The following is a 24704-nucleotide window of genomic DNA, read 5'->3' as shown; positions in this document are numbered from 1 at the left end:
TCATCATCTGCCTCCCTTTTCTCCTTTTGCCTTCAGTCTTTGCCAGCATCGGGGTCTTTTCCAGTGAGTCATCGGCTCTTTGAATCAGGTGGCCAAAGTATTGGAGCTTCAGCTTCAGTGTGAGTCCCTCCAATGAATATTCAGGGTTGATTTCATTTAGAATTGACTGGTTTCATCTCGCAGTTCAAGGGACTCCATTTAGAGCCAGTTCAACTTGAAATCTTGAGAAGTTGACAAGGTTTACCTAGTAGAATCTAAACTAGGTTTACCTAGTTTGAAGTGTCCAAAACCAGAAGAATCATTGTTAACCTACTTGAGCAGCCATTTATAATAGCTTGAAGGTATCACTTATATACAAATTAGGGAAATGGTAAAATTCTCAAAATTAGAAAATACCTTGGAATGTCGTCTAGACATTGGACATTACGTTTAAGGATGTGAGTTAAAAAAAAAGATGAGTAATGTGCTGACAGTCATGCAATTTGGACTAGTCCTAGAACTGTATCCCAAGCCCTGGTATTCTGGTCCAGGGGGCTTTCCAAAAACCATATAACTGTGGTTTTGTTCTTATTTCTAATTATTCACTATTTTAAAGACCTATACTTAAAACATTTTGTTGTTGGTTTGGATAAGTTACTGTACTTACTTGCACATTCCTCTAAAAGCAGTGTTAGTTTGAACTTTGCCCTTGTTTTTACTTACCTAACCCCAGAATCCTGGAATGCTTTCTTTGCTAGAACTTTCATTCTTAACATTTTATTCTCTTTAAATACAGCCTCATTCCACATGTATTTTTTTTTTTTCCTCTACGGAGAGTTGGAATTTGTCTACCTATTTCATTTCAGTCATGTTCATGTGCTGTCAAAATGCTTGTCCCTTATTCTATTTTCCTGGTAGCTTCTTGCGCAACTACTTACATATTTGTCAAGTAAGGATATATGTCAACTAAGCTATTCAATCCAATAAACGTTTATTGCACACCTTCTGTATGCAAAGCTCTGTGCCATCTCAGGACTAGAGAGAACTAAAAATAGGCAAAGAAGAATACCTTCAGAAACTTACGGGACACCCAGGTCATGTGCTGCAAGCAGTCATATTGTAGGAAAGAGAGTGAGGTGCGAGAGGATGGTCACGTCCAAGTCCCTAGGATGGCTGCCCAGTGTGGGTTCTTGGCTTCACTCAGGAAAGAATTCAAGAGTGAGCCCTAGTAAAGAGAAAGAAGGTTTATTCAGGAAGGAAGCACACTCCATGGAGAGAATACAGGCCATCTTGGAAGGCAAGAGAGGCCCAAGAGGCCCAGGGTGTGGGGTTGTCAGTTTTTATAGGCTAGGCTGGGTAATTACATAGGCTAATGAGGAGGAGGAACTTTCCAGCTATTTGGGGGATGGGGTGGGGATTTCCAGGCACTGGGTCACTGCCCACTTTTTGACCTTTTGTGGTCATCCTTGGAACCGTCATGGCCCTGGGGTGTGTTACATTGAGCATATACTGAGGCTCGAGGTCAAGTGGAAGTTGAGTCTGCCATCTTGGCCCCAGTCGGTTCTTATCAGTTTATGTCCTGTCCTTGGACTACGCCAGTCTTTTAAAGGTTGTGCCCTGCCCTTTTCCTGTCCCAGTCAGACCTTTCCTGTGAGATATATAAAGGAGGTGAAGGAGGTGCAGGAGGGGCTCCAAGGGTCACAGATGCACACAGGATTAAAGGAATGAGAGCTTAGCAACCCCGGCCTGAAGGATTTGAGGTTCGGCTTTGGTCCTTGGCTTGTACTTTATGAGCTGATCTTACATGACCAAAATCACCTTGCAGACTTCATGTTTTCATTCATTAATCACACAGGTGTGGCTGGGGACATGGAGGAGGGGAACGCACATAATTATGTATTTGCTTTGTATGGAGCCTTAGGAAGCAGCGCCTCAGTGGATTTGGGGAAGTGCTAAAATACTGAAAGATCTTACAGTTCAGGAGACACTGTCTGCTTATTTCATTTTATTTAATTGTTGTGGAGAGAGTCCGTGGCATCAAGATTCCTGGTGACCTGAGCCAGGTGACCTGAGCAAGACACTTAGTTTCTTTGAGCCTCCATTTCCTTATCTGTAAAAAACAAAGATTAAAATGTGCAAATCAAATGAGTTAAAAATGTATATTTTATAAGCAGTCCACCATCCTAAAGACATAAAGGATGTAACTGTTCACCTGTGTACTTTCCAGTTACTCTCATGTATACTATTCTAGTTTTAAAAACGTTTCATTTTGCATTGGGGTATAGCCAGTTAACAATGTGACAGTTTTAGGTGGGCAGCTAGGAGACTCAGCCATACATACATATGGCTCCATTCTCCCCCAGACTCCCCTCCCATCCAAGCTGCCGCATAACATGGAGCATCGGTATCTCTAAAGCCGTACCTTCTGCTTTGGGCTTTGTTGACCATAAAACTCCTTTTGCACTTCCTTCTGTCTCTTGCTGATGATATTTATAAGTTATCTCCTTAATTACTATAAAAAAAAAAAAACTTCAGATTCTCTGGAAAGTCAAATCTATCAACTTTTATCTCTGAAATTTCTAAGTATAGAACACACAATGTCATCATAGTTTAAGGAGTTGATTTTACTAGTTTTCCAGTGTGTACTGGTGCAGCTGAGAAGTGAAAGCCCTAGAAATAATATAGCATATTTAACATCTGTGCATTTTCCCTCAATTTTTAGTCATGGTTTCCTGATGGCAGCTGACCAAAATGAAATGGTATTTTTTAAACTAGTCTAATATTTGATGTACTTGAAATGCATCAACTTTTACTGGCATGCTTTAAATGGGAACAAGAAGACCTGTCTACTAAAGAAATATAGTTTTGTATCTAATTTATTCTATAAGTACTTGTGCAGCAGAATGTGGAAGCCACTATGCTGAATAATGTGGATGTTATATAAACATAACTAATAGTTTAAAATCTAGAAAGAGGAAATAAAATATCTGAGTAGTCATCACATAAGGCAGTGTATGACAGTGTCCTGTGTCACAAAATGACAAAGGCTGCAGGAATTCAGAGGGAAGACCCAGGACTCACTTCTTGAGGAAAGTAGCAGTTGTATAGTATTTTGAAGGTGCTACTCTGAGACGAGTTACACACAGCAGAAGAAACAGAGAGATAACAAGAAGCTGGTTGATCAGGAGATAAATGGCCTTGGTCCCATAGGGTCTAGGAAGTATGGCAGGCTTTCGGGTGGTGGCTGACGTTACCACTGTAGGGGATTAAGTTCTGCTGGTGATGTGCAGACTGCAGGCGCCACTCTGGGAGACGGCGAGGGACAGGGAAGCTTGGCGGCCGTGGTGCACGGGGTCGCGAAGAGTCGGCCACGACTTGGCGTCAGTCAGAGGGGCCGCTGCTCCAGTAGTTTGGGAATGAGATAACCAGGGCCATAGTACAGAAGGAGCATGGTGGTTAAACAGCAAGTAAGGAGAAATTGTGAAGAAAGAATGAGAAGACTTGGTTACTCATTGAGAGCAGAAAAGGAGAAGCCGAAATAAATAAGTAGAGAGCAGTTATCAGTTTGGAGAAGAAAGTGGTTGTTTACTTTAGTCTTGTTGAATTTGTCCCAGAGTGAGAAATTATATCTGAGGGCATTGCAAGAACTTGTGGCTGCAATAGCTGAGCCCCAGGTAACCTTTGAGGATTCACGGAATTTAGGAGAGGTGCTAAAATACTGGGAATGGAAAATGGCCAGTTGTGTGCGTGTGTATGTGTGTCTGTGTGTTTGTTTGTGTGTGTGTTTAAAGACAGGAAAAACATGGATTCTTCCCAATACAGTGCAGTGAGATTGTTGCTGTTCTTTGGTTATTAAAATGATGAGTTGTGAACGTGTAGAAAAATAACCGGTTAATCAGTATGAAAAGCTGTCCAAGCATCACTATGATCAGAAATGAAAAGCCACACAATACTGAAATCCTTCTTCCATCAAATTTGAGGCAAGCAAAACAAACCAAGAAAAGTTTGGTAATGCCGGGTGGTGTTGAGACCGTTGAGACATGGATAGTCTCAGATACGTCTAGAGGGAGTATCAGTTGGTACAGCATTTTGGAAGCAGTTTGACTGTGTTTATTAAAACTGAAAACACATATATTCAGTGACCAGGCATTTTCATTTCTCAGAGAAACCCTGGTATTAGTTAGTGCAAAGGAGTTATAACTAAGAAACTTTCTGCTAATAGTGGAAAACATGGAAATAACCAAGTGTTCATCAGTAGGGGGTGACCAGACAGACCTTGATAGTATGGACTAGTATGTGACAGTTGAAAAGAATGGCATACATCTGTAAGAAATTACCTTTAAAACATAGTGTTGAATGAGAAGGGCTTCACAGGTGGCTCAGTGGTAAAGAATCTGACTGCCAGTGCAGGAGTCAAAGGGGACACAGGTTCAATCCCTGGGTCGAGAAGATCCCCTAGGGGAGGAAATGGCAACCCACACCAGTATTCTTGCCTGTAAAATCCCATGGATAGAGGAGCCTGGTGGGCTACAGTCCTTGGGGTTGCAAAGAGTCAGACATGACTGACCACGCATGCACACACGTTGAATGAGGAAAAAGAAACATCGATTCTTCCAAATATTGAACACTTAATGCTATTCAAAGTACTTATACACCTGTCTATTACCTGATTATTATAATAGGATATGAAAAACATGTTTCATCCTCCCAAATACTAATGAAGGAACTCATACAGGTAGAAAGTAGGTGAAGCTATTTTTCTACTTGGCTTTCCAGGTGGCACTTGTGGTAAAGAACCCACCTGCCAATGCAGGAGACATAAAAGACATGGGTTCAACCTCTGGGTCAGGAAGATCCCCTGGAGGAGAGCATGGCAACTCAGTCCAGTGTTCTTATCTGGAGAATCCCATGGAGAGAGAAGTCTACAGTGGCTACAGTCCATGGGGTCGCAAAGAGTCAGACATGCCTGAAGCAACGTAGCACACATTATACTACTCAGGCGTAAGAAGAAGTAGTTTCCAAAGGAAGACGTAGATCTCTCTCTAGTCCATAAGGCCTCTAATGATCAGTCTACTGGAGAGGTCCCTGCAAAGCATGCCTCAACTGGAAAAATTCCCAGATTTGGATGAATACTGGAAAGATAGGGATTTTTTTCTAATTGAGGTATAGGAGACATAATAAAGTTGATGCACTGATCTCAACTGTGCACACAACTTGATTTTTTTTTCTTTTTTGCTAATATAATAACTATCCAGATCAAGAAGGAGAATATTTCCAAAGGCTTCTTCCTGACCATCCCCAGTCTACAAGCCCTTCCCTGAAGATAATCACTCACTGGCTTATATCATATGAAAGTGTGTACTGTTTTGTATGTAGCTTCTCTTACTCAATATCCTATCTGTGAGATAAATCTTTTTTCTTCTGTGTACCAGTAGTCCTGCCAAACAGTTTCTCAAGTGGTTTAAACTGTTTTGTTTTTGCGTCACTGCTACGAGAGAGTCATTTGCTGTATATGTTTATCAACACTTGGTGTTGTCAACTTAAACCATTGTAGTGGTATCTTGTTATGCTTCTAATATTCAATGCTGTGAAGACTAATACGGGTAAAAACGTTTTCATAAGCTCTGGACATTTGAGATTCCTCTTTTGTGAAATGCGGGTTCTTACTTTTCACCATTTTTAAACACTGGTCATGTGTCCTTTTCTAATTGATTTTTAGGAGTTCTTTATACATTGTGGGTAATGCTAAAGTCTCCCAGTGAGTAGGAATTTGAATGGACCCTTTCCTGTCTCTTTTGACTCAGAGCATCAGGCATAATTTAATCATCTCCTGGACCTCTCTTATGTTGTCGTTTAGTCTCTCAGATGTGTCCAACTCTTTGTGACCCCGTGCACTGCAGCATGCCAGGCTTCCCTGTCCTGCAGTATCTCCCGCAGTTTGCTCTAATGACCGTTTGTCCATTGAGTCAGTGATGCCATCCAACCATCTTATCTTCTGTTGCCCTCTTCTCCTCTTGCCCTCAGTCTTTCCCAGCATCAGGGCCTTTTCTAGTGAGTCAGCTCTTTGCATCAGGTGGCCAAAGTATTGGAGCTTCAGCTTCAGCAGCAATCCTTCCAATGAATATTCAGGACTAATTTCCTTTAGGATTGACTAGTTTGATCTCCTTGCTGTCCAAGGGATTCTCAAGAGTCTTCTCCAACAACTGATGCTCAAAAGCATCAGTTCTGCAGTGCCCAGTCTTCTTTATGGTCCAACTCTCCCATCCGTATCTGACTACTGGAATATAGGGACTTTTGTAAGCAAAGTGACGTCTCTGCTTTTTAATATGCTGTCTAGGTTTATTGTAGCTTTTCTAACAAGGAGCAAGCATCTTTTAATTTTGTGACTGCAGTCACCATTCACAGTGATTTTGGAGCCCAGGAAAATAAAAATCTGTCACTCTTTCCACTTTTTCCCCATCTGAACTCAACATTCAGAAAACTAACATCATGTCATCCTGTCCCATCACTTCATGGCAAATAGATGGGGGAAAAGTGGAGCTGTCTCACTACTGATCGCTTTAAAAATGCAGAGACAAAATCTTTGCTTAATGCCTTTTCAGCCTATTTTGACAACTCATGATATGGCATTCAAATATTGGCACATTTTAAGTTTCCAATAAAGTGTTTTTAACTATGAACTAAATAGATGGGACAGGTAGTGAAGCCTCATAGCTAGGCTTTTAACTGTTAGAAACTTTCACTTCCAGTCTGCATCTTGTCTACCAAAAAATTACTGAAAATACGGTGCCAGAAGAGAAGAATTTTATGAACTTTAAGGATGAAAAGCAATTCTTTTTAGCTTATCCATTTTACTACAGTGCGTGTGTGTGTGCGCGCGTGCGTGTGTGTGTGTGCGCGCGCCCGCGCGCTGGGGGGTGCACATACCATATCCTTCTTAAAAGTACTATAGATATAAAATAAAAGTAAACTATATTGAAGTATAAGCTAGTAAGAAAACACCAGTAAGCACTGTTAGACACAGGTCTGACAGAGTCTGTGGTGACCCTAAAATCTCTCTAGAAACTGGCTCTCAGCATTACAGGCCAGTTAAAACACTTCAGAAACCATTTTGAAAGATCATGTATGCCGATTCCAACAAAGAACAGGAAAGAAACAGAGACTAGAAATAATCAAGGCAGATGAAGTCTGGTTGTGACGGGTCTGCTGTGGTTGTTTAGTTGCCAAGTCGTGTCCAGCTCTTTGTGGCCCTGTGGACTGTAGCCCACCAGGCTGCTCTGTCCATGGAATTCCCCAGGCAAGAATACTGGAGTGGGTTGCCATGCCCTCCTGCAGGGAAATGTCCCAAACCAGCAACCGAATCCATGTCTTCTGCACTGGGAAGCAGGTTTTTTCCACTGAGCCACAAGGGAAGCCCCCATGATGGGTGCTACTTGGGATATTTCATGCTAGTTGTTTTTCCTGAAAACTTTTAAGCTTTTGATTCTCAGCCTAAAGAAAGTTTGGGGTTGTTCCAAGAGGGCATTGTTGATTTAGCTTTCATTCTGTTGATAAAATATTTCAGTGTGCGTGTGCTAAGCCATTTCGGTCATGTCTGACTCTTTGTGACCCTATGGACTGCAGCCTGTCAGGCACCTCTGTCCATGTAATTCTCCAGGCAAGAATACTGGAGTAGGTTGCCATACCCTCCTGCAGGGAATCTTCGCAACCCAGGGATTGAACCTGTGTCTCTTATGTTTCCTGCATTGGCAGGCAGGTTCTTTACCACTAGAGCCATGTGAATAGATAAATATTCCAATAGTTAGACTAAATAAGAGTCTAAAAGACAATCTGTTCGTATCATTAGCTCTTCCCTTAAATGGATTACTTTACTGTATTTCTGAACCATCTCTTTCTCTTAATTAGTAAAACTTTTATTTATTGAGCGCCAGTTCTTCTGTAGGATCTGTGTAAGGAAGTGGAGGTTAAAAAAAACACCTGAGTAAGCTGTACTCATAATTTTTAAGCAGCAGTAGTCTGTTGAAGACATAAAGCAACACTGTTAACTGTAAGTAGAAAAGGAGCTATCATTTCTTAGAAAATTCTGAAGCTTTCTGATTTTTGTTTCTGTGGTATATTTTATAAATGATCCTTGTAGGATTATTCTTGTTTCATAAACTTTATCAGAGACACTAAATTTTTTATTTTCAACAGTATAACATTTCTGGCTAGTAAGTTAAAAATTGTCATTAGTAAAAGGGACATTTGGGATTTTTCTGGTAACACAGTGGATAGGAATCCGCCTGCCAATGCAGGGGACACGGGTCCTCTCTCTGGTCTGGAGAGATTCCACATGCTGCAGAGCAGCTAAGCTCCTGCACCACAAGTACTGAAGCCCAGGCATCGAGAGCCACACTCCGTAACTGCTGAGGCTGTGCTGCAACCACTGAAGCCCGAGCCCCTGGAGCTTGTGCCCCCAGGAGGAGAAGCTACCTCAATAGGAAGCTCGCACACCGCAACAGACCCAGTGCAACCTAAAAAGGGGCGGGGGGGGGGGGGCTTACATGCATCTGTATGTGTAATTTTAACTGGTAACTTTAAAAGAGAACAGAAAAGTAAAAACACCTATAATTCGACCACTTTAAGAACTTGACATAACAAAGCAGAAGTCTCCTCTCTTTGTTCCTCCTTTTTACACCTACGTCCACAGGTTATACCCTTTAACTGTACCTGTACCTCCTTCTGGGCTTCTGTACATTTTTATGTGTGTTCACATGGGGTTGGTGGTTTCCCAGGTGGCACTAGTGGTAAAGAACCTACCTGCCAGGAGACGTAAGAAATATGGTTCCATCCCTGGGTCAGGAAGTTCCCCTGTAGGAGGACATGGCAACCCATTCCAGTATTCTTGCCTGGAGAATCTCCTGCGCAAAGAGACCTGGTGAGCTACAGTCCATAGGGTCACAAAGAGTCTGAAGTTGCGACAAAGTCTTGGTTGCGACTGAAGCAACTAAACAGGCTGGGTTGGTAGATTTACGAGATAAAGACTGCTTTATTGACTATGCCAAAGCCTTTGACTGTGTGGATCACAATAAACTGTGGAAAATTCTGAAAGAGATGGGAATACCAGACCACCTGACCTAGCTCTTGAGAAACTTGTATGCAGGTCAGGAAGCAACAGTTAGAACTGGACATGGAACAACAGACTGGTTCCAAATAGGAAAAGGAGTACGTCAAGGCTGTATATTGTCACCCTGCTTATTTAACTTCTATGCAGAGAACATCATGAGAAACACTGGCCTGGAAGAAGCACAAGCTGGAATAAAGATTGCCGGGAAAAATATCAGTAACCTCAGATATGCAGAAACACCACCCTTATGGAAGAAGGTGAGGAGGGACTAAAAAGCCTCTTGATGAAAGTGAAAGAGGAGAGTGAAAAAGTTGACTTAAAGCTCAACATTCAGAAAACTAAGATCATGGCATTTGGTCCCATCACTTCATGGGAAATAGATGGGGAAACCGTGGAAACAGTGTCAGACTTTATTTTGCCGGCTCCAAAATCACTGCAGATGATGACTGCAGCCATGAAATTAAAAGACGCTTACTCCTTGAAAGGAAGGTTATGACCAACCTAGATAGCATAGTGAAAAGCAGAGACATTTCTTTGCCAACAGAGGTCCATCTAGTCAAGGCTATGGTTTTTCCAGTGGTCATGTATGGATGTGAGAGTTGGACTGTGAAGAAAGCTGAGCACCGAAGAATTGGTGCTTTTGAACTGTGGTGTTGGAGAAGACTCTTGAGAGTCCCTTGGACTGCAAGGAGATCCAACCAGTCCATCCTAAAGGAGATCAGCCCTGGGTGTTCATTGGAAGGACTGATGCTGAAGCTGAAACTCCATACTTTGGCCACCTTATGCGAAGAGTTGACTCATTGGAAAAGACTCTGATGCTGGGAGGGATTGGGGGCAGGAGAAGAAGGGGACGACAGAGGATGAGATGGCTGGATGGCATCACGAACTCGATGGACATGAGTCTGAGTGAACTCCAGGAGTTGGTGATGAACAGGGAGGCCTGGTGTGCTACGATTCATGGGGTCACAAAGAGTCGGACACGACTGAGCGACTGAACTGGACTGGAACTGGACTTTCAGTTAAATTTGAATTTCAACAAACCACAAAAAAATTTGTTCATATAAATATGTCCTTTATATTGCAAGGGACATGTTTAAACTAAAAATGTACCTGTTGGTCATCTGAAACTGCACCGTAACCCGGTGTCCTGTGTCTGATCTGGCCACCATAATGCAGACATGTTCACACATACATAGATGCGTACACTTTTCCTTTTATCAAAGTGAATCAAACTGTATGTGTTACCCTAAGGCATGTTCTTTTACTTATTAATTTATCTAGTTAGCGTGTTAGAATTACCCAGGTTCTTTCTAACGGCTGCTTGTTATTACATTGTAGACTCATCACAATTTATTAAACTATTCCCTTATTGGTAGACATTTTAAGTGGGGTTTTTTTGTTGTTTTTTTTTTACTCTTTCAGACAAAATAGCATTGACCCACTTGTATTGACTTTACTCTGAACTGTGCTGTTGGTCCTGTTGGGTGAATTCCTAGAAGTGGAATCGCTGGGTCATAGCACATTGTCAAAACATGGTTTGTTCATTACCTTCAGACTGTGCACTGAACGGCTGAGGCGGCCACGTGCACGCGGGGTGCCTGGTCGGGTGGAGCCAGCCCTGGGTGGGAGGCTCCTTCCTGACCTCCAGAATCGGCTTCCTTTCTGCTCCACCAGGAGGGCCGTGAGACCAGGCACTGTGGTTCTCCGGCCGAGCACAGCGCCTGCCTCCAGAGCTGGCCTGGGACACAAACTTAGAGTAGTGACTATGAGTTTACTCAAGGGGTGGCTGTGAAATTAAAGAAATAGTGTATGTGGAGCGCCTGGGTTAAAAAACACACCTGTAAAATGCTCCTTTGTTTTTCTCACTCCACTTGCATTTCTAGGTTCTTCCTTAGCATCGAGGGGCTCTAGTGTGGGGAGGAAGACATCCTGATTACAGAAAAGGAGGGTATAATCCCTAACAGAACTACCCCTGAGTGCTATGGGACGATAGAAGGGGGCGCCAGGCTTAGCCTGTGGGTGTGAGGAGGTTTGCTCAGGACTTGGCCAAGATCTTCTTAAAGTAAGTCTTGGAAGACAGATGGCAAAGAATCGGATGGACAAGATGTATGCATTGTGGAGCAGGATGGTGGAGGGACTTCCCAGGCACGGGGAGTAGCATTGCAGACGGGCAAAGATAGCACAGAGCTAATCATCTTCAGGGCATAGAAACAGCTGGAAATGCGACCAGAGGCAGATCAAGATCAGACATGAAAGTGCTTTAGGAAACAGCCAGGTTCTACCTTTGTCTTCTAATGAACAGTAGGTGACTTCTGTACGAAGAAGATTTCCATTTCAGAAATATCATTTAGTTAACATTATGGGGAAGAGAGATTTAAAATGCATGCTTAAATCTAAGGACAGGGGTTGTGTTGGGACACATTGCAGTCATACAGGCAAGAGGTACTGGCAACTCGAGAAGGAATGTAGAGATAGGATTTGAAAGGAAATTTAGGAGTCACATTACTAGGACTGGCTGGGTGGAGAGAAGGCATCTAAAATGTCTGTCCAATTTGTGGATCGATCATTCGGGTGGACAGTGGTGCCGGTATTTAAGATAAGTGCAGACTGCAAAGTTTGATCACGGTGATGAAACTGTGTTGCTATCTGAGGACATACTGAGATCAGTTGGTGTGGAATATTCTAGAAAAGCTGAGCAGGAAGCATGTCTGACCCTCTGGGGAGAGGTCCCATCTGCCAGTATGACTTTGGATGCTCAGAATATAACTGTTGGAGCCAGGAATAAGTGAATTGAGGAGGTGAAGGCAGAATTTAGAATTTAAGATTCTTCTGAGACACATGACTGGAAACACACACAAATGCTGCATGTTTGTGGTCACTGTTGTGGACAGCAAAAGGGAGCTTGCCAGAGACCCAGAGAAGGTGGTGCTGAAAGCTCAGGTGGAATTGGAGACCAGGACAGGTGACCGTTCCCAGTCTTAATCGTAGAAGTCGGGATGGGCAGGTGTTTACTAAGGTGAGGCCTTGGAGGATCAGTGGAAGATAATTTTTGTGGTTCCTGGAAAGAGAATGATCCAGAAGGCTAACTGGGAATTTTAGGTGGGCCAGGAAAAAAATTTAAAGACTAGAGGGGTATGTTCAAGACTGGCATCCTCACAGTGAGGGAGGGAGAGAATGGGATGAATTGAGAGCGCAGCACTGACGTGTGTGCGCTGCCTTGGGTAAAGTGTGGGAAGTTGGGGAGTTGCTGTATAGCCCAGGGAGCTCGGCATAGCATTCTCTGATGACTTAGAGGGGTGGGGCAGGCTGGGGGTGGGGGCATGAGATTCAAGAGGCAGGGGACATGTACATACTTAGAGCTGATTCACTTGGTTGTGGCTCAGTGGTAGAGAATCTGCCTGCCAAGCAGGAGATTCGGGTTCAATCTATGGGTCAGAAAGATCCCCTGGAGAAGGAAATGGCAAAACACTTGGGTATTCTTGCCTGAAGAATTGCACGGACAGAGAAGCCTGGTGGGCTGCAGTCCATGGGGTCACAAGGGTTGGACACGACTGAGCGGCTAAATCACCACCTTGCGTTGTACAGCCGAAACCAGCACAACAGTGTAAAACAATTATCCTCCAATTACTTTTTTTTTTTCCTAAAAATAATAATAAAAAAATAAAAGACCATGATCCTGCATTTAGGGGAGAGGCATCCTTAAACCAGAACAACACTTGCTGTATAAAATTTACCTGTGCTTAGTACCTGGCTGCTCCCAAGACTAAGCTTCCTAGCCTTGGTGCCACCCATCTTTCCCTAGACAATTCCTATTGCATTGGCTACTTTAACACTAACTTGCTGAATTCTTTGTACAGTAAGATAGTCGTTAGATTCTGGGTGTTTTGTTTACTTTTGCCTTGGCGAATGCTCTTCTGTTCCCTCTAGCCTAAAGATCCCCTGTTTTCTCTTGGCCTCCCTGCTTTTCGTGTCTAGATATGACCACCCAGAGTCTCTTCTTCCTGTCCGTGGACGAACTTACTAGCCAGGAGCGTTTGTTCCTCCTTCCCCTGGAGATGCATTTGCCGCCTCTCTCCTAACAGGCTGCCAGCTTAAAAACTCAGTCCTTAAAACAACACGAACTAGCAACTGCTGAAGCGCCGCCTCTTCTGAGCCCCCTTAAACAGCTGTGCACGCGGCTTGACCCAGAACAGATAACACACACAGATGTGTTTATGGGAAGGAGGCACGAACACTCTCAGGGTGTTGTTTTCGGCTTCTCACCACTGCAGGGATTTCTTCTCTTTTTCAAGGAAGAGGTACATTGTGGTAAGCAGTGTTTTATGACCTATAATAAAAACCCTTGTAAAGACCATTTTTTGGACCCAGAGAAGCTAAGTGTTCTTTTCACTCCTCTCCGCCTCTCTGTATTGAAATGCACGCAGTTCAGCATTAATGCATAACATAAGGGAACAATATCACAAATTCTCATTCTTATTTAAGCTGGGAAAGCAACCAAAGTTAATTATGTAAGAAAATCCATTAGGAATGTGTTTCCCTACTTAGTAGTAGCTTCTGAACAAATATGTTGATTGAGTAAAAAGCTATATTGCATTTTATAGCATATTGTTATTATCTCATGGAAACACCCTTTTGAGAGAATGTCAACAGAAAACAGTCCCCGGGAACAGGCTAAAAAGCAACCTGAAGCCACCTTAGAAAGTTGGGTCTTATACAAAAAAGGGACATGCAAAACATTCAGTGAACAGTAACAGATGATTTCTGAGGACGCTTCAGGACCTAAAATGCTAGCAATCTTTAGTCTTTCAAAATTAAGAACAGGCAACATAACACTTGATGTAAATAAAGTAATAACTGCTTTCAAGATGCATCCTCTAGGATGCACGTGGTAGTGTTTGTTGACCTTGGTGGCTGAGTGGTAAAGAGACCGCCTGCCAATGCAGGAGACACAAGAGACGTGGCTTTGAGCCCTGGATTGGGAGGATCCCCTGGAGAAGGAAATGATAACTCCCTCCAGTATTCTTGCCTGGGACATCCCATAGGCAGAGGAGCCCAGCGGGCTGCAGGCTCCAGAGTCGAACACACCTGAGCAACTGAGCGCCACCACCAGAATGGCTGTTTGGAAAGTTGGAGATTGTTCATGTCCCAGCTGGAGAAACTAGATGAGTCTAAACCTAGGGTGTTGCTGGACACCACTGCTAATGGCAGGTCCTCTCTTGATTCCATGGCACCAGTTCTGAACCCAGTGGACAAGCCAGGAAATTCAGTGTTTTTCGTTCTCACAGCCGCCCTCAAGAGAGTGTTATCCCCATTTTACAGATGAGGAAACCAAGGCTGGATGCGAGGGAAGGGAAGGTAGGCGTTAAGTAGCAGGCCCAAGTACACCCATTGTCTAACTGGGAGATGTAGCAGAGTCCTCAGAAGATGGCCCTGTAAAGTTGACCTCTGGAAATAAGCATTAACAGATTGCATTCGTCTCTTGGATTGTCTTTCCCCTCTTTTCTTCTTTAGTGTTCTGGTTCAGATTCCTGTTATCTCATGTCTTACGTCTTTTTTCCCCCTTGTGTTTTGATTTTTCCACATTTAACAGTGAATATGCGTGACACTTCTAATCAGACACTTAGAATATCTTTCCTTTTTGAAGAACAGTGAAGAGGAAGGATGGATCCCATGTGAAATGCCGAGGCAGGACTCAGTTAGGAGTGGAACTTCTTGGTTGTGGCGAGTCAAGTGCTTATTGGTGATCTTGCAAGAGCCATTGTGTTCCCATTCACCGTTTGGATGTGGTGTGGGTGGGGAATGAGAAAGTGTGCACCCTGAAGACCGTTGGCCAAGGAAGGAAGGGGGTTGCTTTGGTTGTTCATGGTCAAGGGACAAGAGAAGCGGAAGTCCCAGATACAGTAGGAAGGGCAATGGTTAGTAGAGTGAGGGCAGGACTTGAGGAAGCTGGAATGCAGGCGATTCAGAGCATAAGAGGAAGAGGAACACTGCAGGGAAGGCAGGAAGGTTTTCCCACGAGGAGGTGAGGGAGGGAGACAGATTGCCAGTGCTCATCAACGGGTGGGTTGCGCCCAGGACGTTGGTAGCATCCCTTGGTGGCCTGTTTTTCTCTCTCAAGTGGAGTGCACTCTAGTGTGTTTGGAGAGGAAGAGAGCTGATAAAGTAGAGGGACAGCGGTGAGAATTTCACCTACAGGGACACCACAAGAGCTAACTAGGGACCTGTATGATCCCTGGCAGCAGCGTCGTCGTCAGGGTTAGAGACTGACTTCGTATTAATAGTAGACACGTATGTGGCCATTTCCCCACTTAACAGCTCTCTGAAGCACAGGTAGAACAGCTGAGAAAGACAGCATTTGTGCTAACTGAGGTTAATCTTTGCATAGAGGATGAGATAGAATGACCTCAGAACCAAAGAGGTGAGGGAATTGACAGATTTAATGAATGATGTTTGAAGAAGTTGCTTTCCACGTTTAATTAATTATGCTAAGAAGTTTATGTGAATTTAAGTGGTATTTTGACATTCAAATAAATGTAATTAAAGTGACTTTTAAGTTTTTAATTAAAAAAAAAAGGATCAAAGTTAAGTAATAACATGTTTCTGATTTTAGCCATGGGAGTAGATGACACAGAATGGAATGGCTTGAAGAAGTCCAAGTTTCCTGAAGCTAAGGGAGTTGGTGGGGGGCGTGTTTCATTGGGGAGCAGGGGTTAAATGAAAGGTAGTGACCTTAACAGGTTTTAGTTAATATAATTTGAGTTGTTAGAATAGTTTTCAGTTATAGAACAGGTTACAATTGTTCTTACAAGTTGTAAGAACAGTTGATGGCAAGTTGTAGAACACTTGATGAAGAAAGGTCTTGAAGTAAGAACATTATTTTGGGGGGAATTCCCTGGCAGTCCAGTGGTTAGGACGCTGTGCTTCCACTTCAGGGGACCCAGGTTCAACCCCTGGTCAGGGAACTAAGATCCCACAAAGCCAATTTTTGGGCTTCCCTGGTAGCTCAGCTGGTGAAGAATCTGCCTGCAATGTGGGAGACCTGGATTCAATCCCTGGGTTGAGAAGATCCCCTGGAGGAGGAAACAGCTACCCACTCCAGGGTTCTGGCCTGGAGAATTCCATGGACTGTATAGTCCATGGGGTTGCAAAGAGTCAGACGAGACTGAGCGACTTTCACTTTCAAGAGCATTACTGGGCTGCCCAGGTGACGCTAGTGGTGAATAACCCACCTGCCAGTGTAGGAGACTTCGGAGACTCGGTTTCCCGTCTCTGGATTGGGAAGATCCCCTGGAGGAGGGAATGACAAATCACTCCAGTATTCTTGTCTGGAGAATCCCATGGACAGAGGAGCCTGGCGGGCCCCAGTTCACAGGGTTGCAAAGAGTTGGACACAACAAGCGACTTAGCAAGCACGTACTCGAGAGCATTATTGCCCTAACTACGAGGCCAGTGGGCAGCCCCAAAGTCCATCCTGCTATTCAGGGATGTCCTCAGAGACCAGACTCTTTCCCTTATTACACTCTGGCATTGCCTGTGTGCAGATGAAATCTCCCTTTCCATGTCAAGGTGGTTGCTACAGTCTCAAGTTCATGCCCTCAAGCACAGGTGGAGAGTTAGTTAGGGCTGGGGGATGAGGAAGCAGTACAGCAGAGAGTTTTCTGCAGTGGTCTTACTAGGGGAAAAATACTTTCTGAAATGTGCCTATATGTCTCAGTAGCTAGGACTGGGTCTCTGGATCCACTCCTAGCAAAAAGGAATATGACTGCCAGGGATCAGTCCTTCCTGACTGGCACCCGACAACGTAGGCAAACAATCATATGCTTCACTCTTTGGAAAAGCAGTGTCTTAGTATCTCATTTGGAGAGGAGGCAAGTATGGAGTGAGAGACAAGTTTTCAGATGAGGGAAGAGAGAAGGAAAATGCAGGAAGACAAGATATTTTGTCCAGATGCAGCCATTAAAAAGCATACTGTTGGGGACTTCCCTGGTGGTTGGGTGGTTAAGAATCCACCTTGCAATGTAGGGTTCGATCCTTGGTCAGGGAACTAAGATGCTAGGTGCTGCTGAGCAGGTGAGCCCACACACTCCTGAGCCCGTGGGCCACAACTAGAGAGTCCGTGGGCCACCACGAAAGATCCCACACAACTAAGACCCAACACAGTGAAATGAATTAATTAAAAAAAAAAAAAAACTTTTTAAGAAAAGCATACTGTTAAATTTTTTTATTATGAAGAATATGTTTTGAAATGGGGAAATAGCCACAGTATATTGTTAAATGATTTTAAAAGGATCACAAAACAGTGTGATCTCTGTTTTGTCTAGAACAAAAACCATTTTGAGTCATTAGCCAGCAACCTAAGCATTTATACTTTGTATTTTCTTATTTTTGCAATGTCAATTTTTGTATCCCGATCTGAGGAAGTTATACCTGACATTGCTGTCTGCAGTTTCAGTTCCCAGTGACTTTCCATTGTGGGCTAGAAATAGCCATCATGATGAGGTAATGATTACTTCTTTTAGACGGTCTGTTTAGCCATTGCATCGTCCCTCGAACACCCACAACATTTCCAGGTTTGGTGAACATCAGTTGCGATTTTCTAATTTCCACTTAGTTGGGACTGATCCTTTTCTTACTCAGCATTATCATCAGTTCCAGGATTGAATAGTATATATAGCTCCTTTTTATGCTCTTTTCAGAATACGTATTTTGTTAATAAAACTTATGCAGGAAATGACTTTTACTATGCTTTCATCCAGTTGCCTCGAAGCAGTGGAAGTAGGAGAGCCAGCAGCTGCGGTGAGGGGCTTCGCCTTTGTTTCTGCTGAAGAACCCCCAGGCCAGGCGTCCCTTTCCTCAGCCATCTCGCCTCCTCCCATTGGAAGCCAATGGCGCATGACTCGAGGCTAATCTTCAGGGCCTCCCATTTATTCCTTACTTCCAATTTACCAGTTTTACTGTCCAGCTGATCTGAAGCTCTAAGGAGCCCGCTTTAACCCTCCTCTTGCTTTTTTGGGGATTTGTTTTGCCCTTTGTGATTTGAGGTGAAGCATTCTGTGGGTTCTCCTGAGGCCCAGGGTTTGCAGCCCGTTGTTAACTCTGTGACTCGATCAGTGAAAGCCGGAGAAGCCACTCTCAGGTTTTGGAGTAGGGTACAGTGTCGACGTACACCAAGCTTCATACAGTGACTTCAGGCAGATTCTGCTTAAGCACAGAAGTGGAAGGAGTGAGTGAGATCGCCTGTGAGTGAATGAAGCCACCTGATAGACTGCCCAGGACCAGCCTTTGTTACCCATGGCTTCATTGCTTATGCAGTAATATTGTACCACATTTTACAGGAGAACCGTGATCCTGGGACTAGACTCAGCAGTCCACTTGTGGGCCTGTATACCCGAAATTATTGAAAGCAGGGTCACAAAGAGATACTTACATTTATATACCTACATTCGTAGCATATTCTTACAGCAACCAAAATAATACAAGTTCATCCTTCAGCAGATGAATGGATAAGCAAAATGTCATCAATCCAGACAGTGGAATATCATTCAGCTTTAAAAGGAAGAAAACTCTGACGCACGCTACAACACGGATGAACTTTGAGGACATTACACTAAATGAAATAAGCCAGTCACAAGAACAAATACGTTATGATGCCACTTACATGAGGTATCTAGAGTGGCCGGATTCGTGGAAACAGAGAGTAGAGGAGTGGTTGCCAGGGTCTGGGAGGAAGGGAGCAATAAAGAGTTGTTTAGTGGGTATAGAGTAGAGTTTGAGTTTTGCAAGATAGATAAGTTCAGGAGATTGGTTATACAGCAGTTTGAATATACTTACTACTAAACTATACACTTGACATTGGTTAAGGTGGGAAATTTTATGTATAGCTTACCACAATATATATACTTATACCATAATATATATACCACAATATATATAGCTTAACAATATATATACTTGTAATCAACAAAAAGAGGAAAAAGAGATCCTGAGACTGGCCCTCCGCGTTGCCGATAGTCCTCTGCTTTATGATTTTGTCGTCATGGGGTCTAAGTCTGTTCTTATAATTGTAGTGTAGTGTGTGGTGTTAGTCGCTCAGTCGGGTCTGCCTCTCTGTGGCCCGCCAGGCTCCTCTGTCCCTGGAATCTCCTAGGCAAGGATACTGGAGTGGGTTGCCGTGCCCTCCTCCAGGGGATCTTCCCGACCCACGAGTTGAACCCGACTCTCCTGCACTGCAGGCAAGTCAACATGTTATTGGTTTAGTGTTGTTAAAAAAAAAAAAACACAAAAACCTTTGTTGTGTTGGTCTGTGCGATTCCTCTAACATCCTTCGTAAGAAACAAACTAGATAGATCTTTGTACGAAACAACAAATCGTTTATAAAGACACCTCTGTTAAAACGTGGATAACAAATTTGAAAAGACTGGGGTTTAGAATAGGAGAAAAAAGTAATTAACTTTGTACAAGCTGTATATGTCTTAACTGTTTAAATCAATGAACTACTGACGTATTTTTGTTGCTGAAACCCGAGGGTGTGAATACATTGCTTAGGTTTAAGTAGATCTATCCAAAAGTCCAGAATTGTCTATTGAGAGCTGTCATTTCTGTGATTTACTTTATGGTATATAAGTTGGTGTTTTAAGTGTCTTTTGAAACTACTTTTTTCACCGCTGGGAAAAAAAGACCCAATGATAAAACTTTTTCCCATTAAAAAAGCTTGAGGTAGATTTTCAGTTTGCTTGTTTTCAAGAAATAAGAGAATTAGTGCTCTAGAACGCCTAAGAGAAACTAATGGTTGTTACAAGGCTTTGAAGACTTCTGGTGTTCAGACTGAAGTCCGGAGTCTTTTTAAGGAAGTTGCCAAGGACGAAACCCCATCTGAAGTCTCTAGGAGCCAGACTTCATTCATTCCAGGATGGTGTCCTGTTGAAACAGGCGCCCACGTCACATGTTTCAGAAAGACAGAATGGGGGCCCCCAGTGACTGTTTATCGTCAGTGAGACTAGACATTCAAACCTTTTATGCCAGAACTGGGCACTGTAACATTAAAAGGCTTTAAACCTGTGTTTAACTTAATTGGCAGTATCCGTAGTCTCATTGCATTGCATCACTGGGATTACTGTGAAATATTTGAGTCTTGTATAAGACAGATTAATTTAGATTAAAATCTTGAGGAGCTAATTTAAAAGTATGTCTCACGATACTATAAATTGAGATGGAACAGATAATAAGCCTAAGTAGAGAGTCCTTTCAGATGTCTTTGATCAAAGCACTTGCGATGCTGAAGGAAAGGTGTTTTTTTTCCTTTCTTTGTTTAGTGTTACAGTTCATTCATTCATATAATTCTCAGAAATTGGGACCAGAGTTCTTATTCTTATTTGTGACCAGAGTTGCAAGTCTGTCATGCTCCAGTGCATCGATGCATTGGAATTAGTGAAGGAAACAAGATTTTTGGCAATTAAAAAAAAAAAAATCATTAACTCAAAGTTCGCTAGTTCGAAACTGTAATTGTAGCTGGATGTTTTGGGTTTAAAAGAAAACCCAGTTTGCTAACCAAAAAAAATTAAGTAGCCTGATAAAATCTAAAGAGTGGTGATTCTTACATAGAACCAACTCTTTATACATAGGTGTCATTTACATGGAATCAAACGTTAGACCAGTGTACATGTTCTCACTGCCTAAACTGTGCTTTCGTATGATGTTAACAAGTCATTTTTATCTACATTTGCCTTTAAATAGAGGAGACCTACACTCTTAGAATAAGTAGCAAAATACCACAACCTAAAACCAAATAATAGTGATTATGGCATAGAAGGAAAACTATGCAGCTACTAAAAATCATATTGTATAAAAGAGTTAGATTTTAGAGGAATTTTGTTGAAGTGGCAAAATATTCAAAATGAATTGTTAAATCTTTATAAAGCAACTATAAAATGTGTACTGAATAATAACAATTTCTATTTTAAAATGTGTTATATTTCTATATTAATGTTATATATATTGATATGTAGTATATATGATATATTTTATATATAATGCTTCAGTATTAAATAGAATTATAATATATTTACACCTGCAGATATACCAGTATCTGTTTAAAAGACATGAAAGACAAAGTTATTTAACAGTAGAGTTTTCTCTGTTTTCTGAGTGGTGGTGTTTTGCATGATTTTTTTCTTCCTCTGGACTTTTAATGAATTTTTAAAAAATATTTCTACATGCATTAAGCATGGACCAATTTTATAACTAAGAAAAATATAGTATGTGCTGTGAAGTGAAAGTCTCTTAGTCGTGTCTGACTCTTTGTGACCTCATGGACTATATAGTCCTGGAATTCTCCAGGCCAGAATACTAGAGTGGGCAGCTGTTTCCTTCTCCAGGGGATCTTCACAATCCAGGAGTCAAACCAGGGTCTTCTGTGCTGCAGGCGGATTCTTTACCAGCTGAGCCACCAGGGCTGTATAAATACACAAATGAAAGCAGTATACATGTATTTAAACTTAGGTGGCTCAGTCAGTAAAGAATCCGCCTCCAATGTGGGGGACCTGGGTTCAATCCCTGGGCTGGGAAGATCTCTTTGGAGGAGGGCTTGGCAACCCACTCCAGTATTCTTGCCTGGAGAATCCCCATGGACAGAGGAGACTGGTGGGCTGCAGTCCGTAGAGCTGCAGAGTCGGACATGACGGAGTGACTAAGCGCAGCACACAGTTCAGGCTTTTTATAAATTTCATTTCAGTTCAGTCACTCAGTTGTGTCTGACTCTTTGCAACCCCATGGACCGCAGCACACCAGGCCTCCCTGTCCATCATCAACTGCCGGAGTCTACCCACACCCATGTCCATGGAGTCGGTAAAGCCATCCAACCATCTCATCCCTTATCATCTCCTTCTCCTGCCCTCAATCTTTCCCAACATCAGGGTCTTTTCAAATGAGTCAGCTCTTCGAATCAGGTGGCCAAAGTATTGGAGTTTCAGCTTCAACATCAGTCTTTCCAATGAACACCCAGGACTGATCTCCTTTAGGATGGACTGGTTGGATCTCCTTGAAGTCCAAGGGACTCTCAAGAGTCTTCTCCAACATATAAATTTGCTGCTGCTGCTGCTGCTAAGTCGCTTCAGTCGTGTCCAACTCTGTGCGACCCCATACACAGCGGCCCACCAGGCTCCCCCGTCCCTGGAATTCTTCAGGCAAGAACACTGGAGTGGGTTGCCATTTCCTTCTCCAATGCATGAAAGTGAAAAGTGAAAGTGAAGTCGCTCAGTCATGTCCGACTCTTATCGACCCCATGGACTTCAGCCTACCAGGCTCCTCCATCCATGGGATTTTCCAGGCAAGAGTACTGGAGTGGGGTGCCATTGCCTTCTCCAACATATAAATTTAGATGGGCCTTGTTAGTAATTACTTGGTTCAGATTTTTACGTATTTATTCTACTCATTGGCTGCTTACACTGTTTGAACACTGAAACATGAATCAAGCACATTTATTCTTGGTACTGTTTGAAAGGGTTGGTGCTTAGTGTATAAGAAGCTAAAGATGGCAAGCCAGGATGGCATTACTTTAGGTTAGTCATGCTGTTTAAAATCCACTGCTTGCAAGTCGTGTGCATGTGTTTCCAATAACGACTTGTGTGCCACAGAAGATTGCTTTCATTAACATTTTGTGCTTCACTTTCACACTCTCGTTTATTCGTTGCAAGTTGCTTTACCCTCAGTGGTTCTTAAGTCCTGGACCACTGTCCCTCAACAGTGCGGTCTGATCTTTTCGTCTTTGGAAACTTAGAAGGTGACCCCGGCCAGTTCATCAGGCCCGTTCAGGTGGCGCTCAGAAAGAATTCCAGTTCACCTGTGTCATCCCCACTTGGTGCTTTGTCCACTGGCCTTGTGACAGTGGCCACGTTTCCTCTGGTCATTTCTGACTCGGTCTCCCCTAGGAAACGAGACACTTCACCGATGATCATTTGTTTCCTGCAAACTACACAACCTCTTCACACGCATTACTTCGTTTAAATCTCGTATTATGAAAAGTAAGCCCCATTTTCTCCTTTTTATAGGTGGAAAACTCAGGCTTTGGTTTAGAATAAGCCAGGAAGGTAGAACTCCCCTGAAGAAAATACCAGAACTATAAGCCAGTAACCAAATAGAGCCCAACTGATGAACAAGTGTGTGCTCACCGCGCCTCCCGGCTCTGAAGCCCCTGATGCTGCCTAAGCATTTTTCTAGCCCTTACGAGAGCCTAATTAATTCCATCCTCCCTTTACCGCATTCTCACAGTGTTACGTGGGGTAGGTCAGTCTTGTGAGCCTCCAGATTTCCAAGGGTCATATCACGTTCACTATCTTAAATTCCTGCCATCCGACACTGCCTCTGAGCTTAAAACATTGTACCTGCTTTTGTAAGTTCTGAAATGAGAAGAAGGTGCGACGTTGGTCCAGATGCCTCCGTGCTGCCTGACTCTGTCAGCAGCAAGTGCTCACTGCGGTGGATGCTTTACGAGCAGTGATCCTGTGCTGCAGGTTTTGTCACTTTCCTGTTTTTATGGACAGAAAAAGTGAGGCTTGGTGAGGTAAAACTGCTTACCTGGTTTTCCATACTCGTATGATCTTTGATCTAATAAAGGAGTGCCTCGGGAGTTAGAATCCAGTTTTCCTGGACTCTGGTTCAAATCAACACTCTGGTTTTTTTTTTTGCTAGTGGTGGTTACTTCGGGCTGATTACATACACCTACTATGTATCAGCTTCTTGACCTGTGAAATGGGTTGATAATATTATTTACCTCAGTGTTGTGGTATGGATTAAGTGAATTACTAAAGCAGGACTTGACACATAGTGACTGCTGAATAATAGGTGCTATAAAAATATTAAGAACTACCATTGCTGTTATCATCGTTTACTGGATTTTAATTGTTGAAATCATGTGTTAAATCATATAAAAGTATGTGAAGTGAAAAATGTCCCTCTCTCGCCAACTACTTTCTCTCCCCGCCATTAACCCTGGACACCAGTTTGGTATGTATCCTTCCAGAATATTTCCTATGTCATCTGGAACTTTTTTTTTTTTTGGCTTCACCAGGCCTTAGTTGCAGCACATGGGATCTTTAGTTGAGGCATTTGAACTTTTTAATTGTGGCATGTGGGATCTAGTTCCCTGACCAGGGATCAAACCTGAGCTCCCTGCACTGGGAGTACAGTCTTAGCCACTGGACCGCCAGGGAAGTCCCTGAAATTATTTTTTAAATCATCCTTTCATTAATAAAATATGGGTGGAGAGTGGCACTTTTTGTAGTAATGTTGAGCATGGGAGAGTGGAGCGGTAGAAAGGGAGACAGATTCATTCATTCAGCAGGTGTTTATCAAATGCTTTATATGTGCCAAATACTATTCTAAGTACTGAGAATTCAGCATGTTGAATTTCTCTTTTGGCAAATGATTGATTTTGTTTCTTGGTTTTATTTAGGATATGATGTTTCAGCTTCTCCGAGGCCTGGACTTTCTTCATTCTCACCGAGTGGTGCATCGTGATCTAAAACCACAGAACATTCTGGTGACCAGCAGTGGACAAATAAAGCTGGCTGACTTCGGCCTTGCTCGCATCTACAGTTTTCAGATGGCTCTTACCTCAGTGGTG

The 24704-nt window shown here is 42.9% G+C and overlaps 1 protein-coding gene and 1 non-coding gene across 5 annotated transcripts in view; both read left to right on the top strand.

Annotated features, from left to right (window-relative positions):
* The window catches only part of CDK6 (cyclin dependent kinase 6), a 261757-nt gene that overhangs the window by 93292 nt on the left and 143761 nt on the right, over positions 1-24704 (top strand). For all 4 annotated transcript variants that reach the window (XM_070787476.1, XM_070787479.1, XM_070787478.1 and 1 more), the window contains exon 4: positions 24534-24701. In XM_070787476.1, the coding sequence (XP_070643577.1) occupies positions 24534-24701 (168 nt within the window). The remainder of the gene's footprint in view (positions 1-24533; positions 24702-24704) is intronic.
* TRNAG-UCC (transfer RNA glycine (anticodon UCC)) lies at positions 15975-16047 on the top strand. The gene has a single exon. It is a non-coding gene; the product is annotated as a tRNA-Gly (tRNA).

The sequence above is a fragment of the Bos indicus genome, chromosome 4, assembly GCF_029378745.1.
Source record: "Bos indicus isolate NIAB-ARS_2022 breed Sahiwal x Tharparkar chromosome 4, NIAB-ARS_B.indTharparkar_mat_pri_1.0, whole genome shotgun sequence".
Classification (NCBI taxonomy): Eukaryota; Metazoa; Chordata; class Mammalia; order Artiodactyla; family Bovidae; genus Bos; species Bos indicus.
This window is presented reverse-complemented; position numbering and strand designations above follow the sequence as displayed.